At 37.9% G+C, this 8,372-nt stretch overlaps 1 protein-coding gene across 3 annotated transcripts; it reads right to left on the bottom strand.

Moving 5' to 3' along the window:
- Positions 1–5,121: 5,121 nt before the first annotated feature.
- Positions 5,122–7,899, bottom strand: LOC101311764. Of its 3 annotated transcripts, none has more exons than XR_184672.1 (2): positions 6,597–7,899; positions 5,122–5,621 (listed from the first exon to the last, which is right to left on the bottom strand). XR_184672.1 is itself a non-coding variant. In XM_004299736.1 (2 exons), exons 1-2 carry the CDS (start codon positions 7,864–7,866, stop codon positions 5,553–5,555), a joined length of 438 nt encoding a protein of 145 aa, XP_004299784.1. In that variant the 5' UTR covers positions 7,867–7,893; the 3' UTR covers positions 5,245–5,552. The 3 variants fall into 3 exon arrangements, 1 of the variants encoding a protein (XP_004299784.1); XM_004299736.1 differs by having other exon boundaries at positions 5,245–5,621; positions 7,498–7,893; XR_184673.1 differs by having other exon boundaries at positions 5,563–5,845.
- Positions 7,900–8,372: the final 473 nt, after the last annotated feature.

Consider the following 8,372-nt stretch of genomic DNA (forward strand, 5'->3'; position numbering starts at 1 on the left):
GTTTTGTGATAACTCATCTACTATTAAGTTGTCAAAGAATCCAGTTTTACATGGGAGAAGCAAACATATAGATGTGAGGTTTCATTTTCTACGTGATCTCACAAGGGATGGTGAGGTTGAATTAAAGTATTGTGGTACAAGTGAGCAGCTTGCAGACATCATGACTAAACCTTTGAAGTTGGAGAGTTTTGTGAAACTTAGAGAGCTGCTGGGAATGAAGCGCTTGACTGAGATAAACTGATTGCCTTTGGCAATTCCAGTTTAGGGGAGGAAATGTTGGATACGTGTTGAATGTTTCAAAAGTCTGTTTGTTGGAGTTTGTAGTTTGTTAGGTTTCTGCTGTTCAAGTTAGTCGATAACTCCTGTTGTTTAGGAGCTTGTTTTGTTTCAGTTAGTACTTGACTATTTCCTTAGCTAATTACCACAATCTTAGGGTTGTTAAGAGATGTGGGCTGCGTTTGTGCTTTTCTGTTATTTGTAATGGCTTTATAAAGCCAAGCTTATTTCAATTGAATAATAACAATCATTTAAAGAGAGTTAGTGAAACACTTTTGTTTAGAGCCTGGTTGTTCTTTCAATCAATTCATCTCTTACGTATTTCGTGCGTGCTTTAGTTTCTCATATTTTTGTTAAAAATGATGATGATGCAGTTGCCATAGCGGGATTGCTGGTGGAAGCAGAAACATGCACGGTGGGGTTTAGTCCTTGTGTACCAGACTGCAACGCGTTCTGCAATAAAAAAATTCCTGGCACCACCGGAGCATGCATTAAGTCGCAATGTGTATGCAGTTATGAGTGTCTACCGGCTAAAAGATGCAACGACGGTTTGGGGCCGTGCAGTGCCGTGCAGTGCTGGAACGACTGTTGTGATCAAAAGTGTAAAGCCAAACATCCCAACTCTGATGTTGTTGGTGTTTACGACGATAGCCTTGGCGCTTACGGTGCCTTGTGTCAATGTAAATATAACTACGGAGCATCTTCAGCAATAGAGTTAAATTTATTGCTAAATTTGTCAACATTTAGATTTAAAATAACAATTTTTGAACTTTTGCTCCAACAGTATTGCTAAATTGTATACATTATACATTAACTAAGTTTTAGTTAATTGTCTCCCCAATATTGATAAATTTATCAATTTTCTTAATTAATTTCTAAATTTATCAACTTCTTAAGTATTTTTTTTTTATCAAAAGGTCATACGATTTGAATCAGAGCAAACAGTACAAAGACGACATACCCTTGTAGGGTCGTCAGAAAACATCGTCTTACAGAATTGCAAGTCCTATACTAGATAAAGCATAAGCTTTGAAATCCTAAGTACACCCACCTTATAGCGATTAAGCACAATTATTTTACAGGTAAAACTAGGTTTCGGAGAAAACTATCAAGACTCTTCGAAAATCACTAATTACCTGAACCATAACTCATTCTAAATTAGGGGCCAAAGCCCAAATTCATCCGCCAGAGCCCAATCAGATGAAACCCTAGCTGATGCAGCCCAAGCCCAAACAAGCCCAACTCCTAGAGAAGCCTTGAGAGAAACCCTAGCAACCTTCATCTTTTCCCCGCTGTCATCACCATCAGATAGCAGCGGCGCCGTTGGAACCAAATCTGGAATCAGAGCCAAAGCACCACCATCCTCCCCAACAGCGGAAATATGGTGAATACCTAGTTCATGGCCTCTTGCCGAGATCTGAGACGCAAAGATCTGAATTGAGGGCTCCCAACTGCCGCTAAACAAGCCACCTCCGAGCGCTGCAATCCTCTTCAACGTTCCCATTCCATCCCAAGCCACAAGTCGATTGGCCTGTATTGTTTCCTCCCTTGTATCAAACCCAAAGGCAAAAATAAAAAGAGAACAACCAAGACCTTTGTTTAGGAGATTCTGATGAATAAAGCCGCCATCACCACCACAAGTTGGACTCGACATCCACCACCGCCCATATAAGGCACGATAGAGCCATCCATCACTGCCTTTGATTGGAGAAAAAGAGACTGGAGAAGAGATCTCCTTCCTCATCAAAAGAGAATTATCGTTGCCGGTCAGTCTGGGAGTTTTGTCGACCGCCGTCGCCGCCGAGTAAAACCCTAGCAGAGCTAAGGAGAGAGACAGAAGAAACATCTATTTTATTATCAACTTTTTAAATATACTGCTGGAGCAAAGATTCATTTAAAAATTAATAAATCTTTAATTTTTTTCAATTTATCAATGCTGCTGGAGATGCTCTAAAATATGTTTCTAGATGGGTATTAAGTTTTTTTAATTGGAGAATAAAAATAAATTAGTTATATATGAGGAATCATCTATGGCATTTATCCGGTGGTGATCGATCACCCTTCTCTGTTTACCATCTCCTCCTTTGGCTACACTAATCCATCAATCACTACCTCTACCTTTCTCATTTTACTTTTGTTTGTTTTATACAACTGAGTACCATAGGATTCACAAGAAGTGATAGAGCCAAGATTTCATATATTTGGTGTTGGCTCTAGTACTGAGTGAGTGAGAGATACAACTTAGAATATATTTTAGCAAACTCTCTATATTGACTCCTTAGCCATTTTAAAGAGCGGGTTTCGTTTTTTTTATCAATTTTAACTTTTAGCTATCTCGCTAGCTAAATATAGCTAGCGAGATGAGGCTCTCTATAATTTAAGTTAATCCAATGTATTCCTTTTGAATCATTTTATGTAATATTAAATTAAATTAATTTTTCTTTATTTAATCAATAATATAAATCAAATTTTAGTTGAAATAGAGAGTATTGGTGTAGAGGTATTTCTAAAGTGGCTAGCCAAAATGACTTTTTAGCTATTTTAGCTACAATTTGATTATAAAATGGCTAGCATTGTTAAAGATGCTCTAAGATTTTGGCATGGCTAGCATCTTTTATTTCTAGTTGTCCTCGGCATGGGTTTTTGAAATGAACAAATCAGAAATATCATTTAGGAGGGACAAACTAGAAATAGTTAATTACATTGAGACAAAAAAAAACAATTTGTTTGATAACGTAACCCCTCATTTATCTTTCCAACCCAAATTAAAAATCGTAGTCCATTTTAGTTTTTTTTCTTTTTTTCTTTTTTGATTAGGGAAATTACAACTGCGTGAGTCGAACTCACAATCTAGCTCTCACTTACTAAATGAGAGATTATGTCACTAGACCAAATGGTACCAAATGGTACTTTACCATTTTAGTCTTTGATTTTGAATGTTGCGAAGTTGAAAGACATATTTACCATTATGTTTACAAATTCTTATATACTGATTTTATTCACACATCCCTTTTTTTCTTCATACACATTCCCATTTAGCTATTCAGATTTTGTAAAATTAAATTCTCTTCATACCCTTCCAAGAGTTTAAACAAAGATAACTAAATAAATGTAAACCACGATAGAGAGACGCTGTGAACAAGATCAAAGCCGAATATAAGGATGACAAGCTACAAATTCAAATCGGCAAAGGAGGCAAAACATTTTCTCTTCATCTTCACCAATATTTGAATCTTGTCTTAGTTTTCCAGATTAATTGTTATAAATTTTGTGGTTTATATTTCCTGATAAAACTACCAAAAGCTAGTGATCTCTAGCCTTGATGTTCTTCATGCTTTCATCTGATGACAACGAATTGATCAGCTTCATTGGGTTAGTTGGCTACTTGGCTTATGCAGTTTTGTTAACATAGTTTTCTTCCATGAAGTTTTGTACATTCAAGTTGAAGTCAATTAACTAATCGCTAATGACCAAGTGATGAGACAACTTGATAGAAGGTCGTGGTCGATCTTGTATTCTTCTGCTTCAGATTTGAGTTCACCCGAGAAGGATTGAAGGAATATCGATTGATGATATATATGTAGGGGAAAAGGCTTTAGACCCCAAAATATTGGTGAGGTGGAATTTACTTATGTAAATTCTATAATATATATTACATTTTGTATAATAAAAATCCAATTTCTTCACTATTTGAGAAGTTAAACCGCCTCCACCCCCGCAATGGCCTTTGCGTTCACCCCACTATGGTCTATGACCTTTGCGTTGTTGGTGATGATTCATGGGTGATAGAGACGTCATCACTTAGAGGTGCCTTGCATGATAAAGGGCGGTTGCAGATTTCAAATATGTTGATTCTCTTTATGGCTCATTGAAACTATGATTGATTAAGATTGATGATGGTCTTAAAGGAACAGTGCTCAGGCAAGAACTTCTAAACTATATGACTTTGTAGGATGCATCTCTCCCTCGTCGGATATGGTCGTGTACGCCATCAGAGAACCCGCAAATAGCTCTGACGACCTTGACACCGCTGACGGAGCCCGACCGACAAAATCCCACTTTGGCGGTAGAGGAGGAAAACACAGAATGATATGGAGTTCAGGTTACTTAAGATTCTTTTTGTTATATTAAACAACATAATACATGCATAAAATCCATCTCACTAATTTTCTAAACAAAAATTGGTGACATGGCATATGCCATCTCATTTGAGATTGATATTTTGTAACAATTTTTGGTGTTTGTAGCACCACTCGTATGTAGGTGTAGAATATGAGGACAAACTAGGAAGTTTGAAGGAGAAATTACCAAATAAATATTTGGGATGTGTATTAAGCAAATTGGAATGTGTGAATAAAATTTCTCATCCTAATACCATTATAAAAAATAAAAAAAAATCCTAATGCCATTATATTTACCATTAGATAATTTATCGCTGAAAAATATATTTATAACTAAAAAATGGAAGCTCCAAACCAAAAGCGCGTATGTAATTGACTAATATCATAATTGCTCCATGTAAATTGTTTAAATGGTTAACTTATACCTAGTGTTACAAATGTGATTGATTTTTTTTTTTGACAAAATGAAAATTTCATTGATAATAATGAAGAATGGAGCTGGAGCTAAGACGCTCAATTACGCTACCCCAAGCAACATACAACCATCTAGGTGTAGCTAATCTTCCTAGTCTACCTGCTCACGCACCAACACAAAAGCAACACTACATTTTATTGTTACCAGATCATTTTATCACTGGTAATCTTGGGTTTCTGTGACGGTGACAAATCATTTTTCAGTACTACTTTAAATGATTCAATGTACTTCCAAAATCGAACCAAAACATAATGTCACCTGGATCCCAAATACGAAACCCAAAAAGGCTAGTGCTCATCAGATTTTGCCCACAAGCCCACGTCCATAAGGTTCCAATTGTTTTGGACCCCCAAGATTCATTAGGAGACAGAGTCTAAATAGTTTTGGATCAGCCAACTAACTTGGACCTCCAGACTAGTTCTAGCAGCTTAATGCTGATCCATTTGCACTTTTGCGGTGTCTTAGCGCTGATCAGTCTTGGTCGTACTACTAATCTTTGCACCCTACCCTTAAGTACCCCTTTTCCAGCCATAGTCCCGGTACCATTGACGCCGCTTCAAGATTGTCCTTACCCGTCATCAAAGCCCTAGCAGACATGAATGTAAGAAACCCTGTCGTCGAAAATATCGGCACAAAACTTGAATCGATCGACCCGATCGACCACGCCAATTCATATCCGATTACTTTGCTGACGTTTCCTGCCTTCTATTTGTCACACCCCGGACCCAGTGTCGATGGTTTCCAAGCACCTGACGCCGAATCCGAGTCATGAGCAAGAAAAGTAAAAGAAAATAATACAATTTCAAATACTTTTTCAGAAATTGTAAAAATAAAAGAAAATAAAACGTTTACAAATAACAAAACCAATTACAACAGTAAAATAGGTCTCTTGGTCTAGCTCTTCCAGACTCTCGTACACCTCAGCTAAGCTTTACAATTAAACTTCCCAAAAGGCATGTCGTACCTCATACACCTGTACAATAATCTATAGGGGTGAGCATACGCTCAGTAAGGCCTAACCTTTGTAGATTACACTTTATCCTAGTCGCAAAATCAAGTTATCAAGTATCAAATAATATTTTAAATAAATAAAACGACAATTCGATGCATGTATACTAATGAATGTCTTCCTCAATTACTAGCTATCAGTCCATACATCAAAAACATGTGAGCCTACATGTCCCATACCGTGTATTTTACCAACCGGGGGTGACTCAGATGTCTCGAATATATGATCTAACAATCAGTAATATCTCACCACCTGTACCTCTTTTGTTAGTCATCTTGTTATACTCATGGTCTCCCAATCTGCAACCCGATAAAGATCGTTTTATCGATGTCCGCCATCGAAAGGGCATACATTCCCTGAATTTGTGCACGTGTGGGCTAATCATAGATCCCGAGGACAACCTATGAGGAAACTCAACTACACAAAATGTATCTATTCTATCAATCTATTTCTCATCTCCAGAATCACCAATCTTACTTCTCATAATTCCTCACAATGCATTATGCATGTTAATTGAATATCAATATTCACATTTCAATGTCAAACACATACTTTTAAGAAAAACGATAACATCGATCATACAACTCAACGATTACACATGCTTTTAACAAAAACAATAACAACCAAGAGTCAATCACTCAATGACACACAAAACAACGATTTTAATTATAATCTAATTATTAATTTAAGAAAGGTTCCCCGAGAAAGACCCTACCTGGAATCCAACGTTACTTCTGAGTTCTGACGCTAGCTAAAATTAGTAACACAGCGACACGCGTTTTGAATTCTTTTTCTTCTGCTTCTGGAATCTTGTAAGCGTGTGTTCAATTCCTTGTTCCGAGAAAGTCTACGAACCTCTTCAAATCATTTCCATCAAATCTTTGAAAACTACTTAAGGACACCCAATGTTACTCTTGACACCCCATTCCTCCTTTCTATTAAATCTTTTGTCAACACCCATAAACACTAGTCCACACTTACGTCCATATGCAATTCCATCTTCTTTATACCCCGATTATTACTCTTAACTACCACTTCATATAATTAGCAAATCCACCCATGATACCTCGTCTTGCCAACACACCAAACACCAAAACTTAACGATTAATCTTAACCTTCAAACTTCCCAGAAACCCAACTCACGAGTTTAACCTACCAATTACACAACCCTTCTCTATTTCCTTACTGCTCTCAAACTTCCCGAGCAGCCCAGCAAGCCAAACTTAGCCTTCCATATACCCAACTCTTCCAATTCTAAACACACGTCTATTATGATCAGCATACACTGAAATGATCCCAATTCTTCAATTCTCCATATGCTCACAATTAACTAAAACATCACCATGCACAATACCTCAAAATACAGTAAACTCCCAACGTTCAAATTCTTGCTAACATCAACAGAAACGGGAAACAAGTATAAATAAAATATCAGTTCACCTTCAGGACACCAACTGGAACCATAAAACAACCAAACAATCACCACCACCGCCGCCGTGCACAGCGGCACTCACGGCAGTCCTTTCTGCCAAAATTCCAACTTCTTCAAAACCCAACCAATCTCAATTCCAATTATACATAAACGTAAAGCTCGACGAGTAGATGAAGATTGATACCTCACTTGCCATCGACGGTGGCCGGAAAGCTTCGAACCCTCGCCAGAAAACTCCTTGAACTTCAATTAATCGATTCTCATTCATGGAGGCTCCTCTGAACATACGAACATCATGGAAGGGTTTCTGACAACGAGACGAAGCTTCGGCTACCGGTGAGAGGCGTCGACGCTGCTGAAAATCGGAAGTTGGCCGGCGAACCCAGCCTTTCTTCTCTCCTTCTTTTCTCTCTCGCCAGAGCTCCTCTTCGAAAACGAAGAACATAGTGAGGTCGGGGACGACGAGATGAAGCTCTGGACACCAGCCTCGCACCAGGAGGCGGCCGGATGACGGAGGAGCGATCGGAGCTCCGCTGCTGCAAAACGACGACATTCTCGACAAGGTCGGTCTGGGCTGCGTTCCAACGTGGTCTATGCTGATCCATACCCATATATAATCTCAAATGGACTGCCCAGATTAAACGGTTCTATATTCTCCAATGGTCCAGATCAAGCCACCATAATTTCTATTTTTAATTAAATTTTTGGATAATACAAACTTCCAAAAATCATTACAAATAGTCTAAACGATGCTCCGAAAAATCTAACGAACTGGTAACGACTTCTAGTTTAATCTTATGGACTCGAAAGGAAATTTTCGACAAACTAAAAATTGAAATAATTTTCAAAAGCTACAAAAAATTTAAAAAATAATAGAAATTAAAATAAAAATAGCTCGTAAATAATATTCTTTTTAAAAATAGAAATCTAAAATTCCAGGTTGTTACACATTGCTCCATCACCGCCCAGATCGAGGCTACTCTGCATCGGTTTTCGGATCCCCAAAATCGCAAATCCTTAAGGCGCGCTTTTCTCAGTCGGGCTCGGCCTGTATCACTA

This window comes from Fragaria vesca, linkage group LG5 (genome assembly GCF_000184155.1).
Source record: "Fragaria vesca subsp. vesca linkage group LG5, FraVesHawaii_1.0, whole genome shotgun sequence".
NCBI lineage: Eukaryota > Viridiplantae > Streptophyta > Magnoliopsida > Rosales > Rosaceae > Fragaria > Fragaria vesca.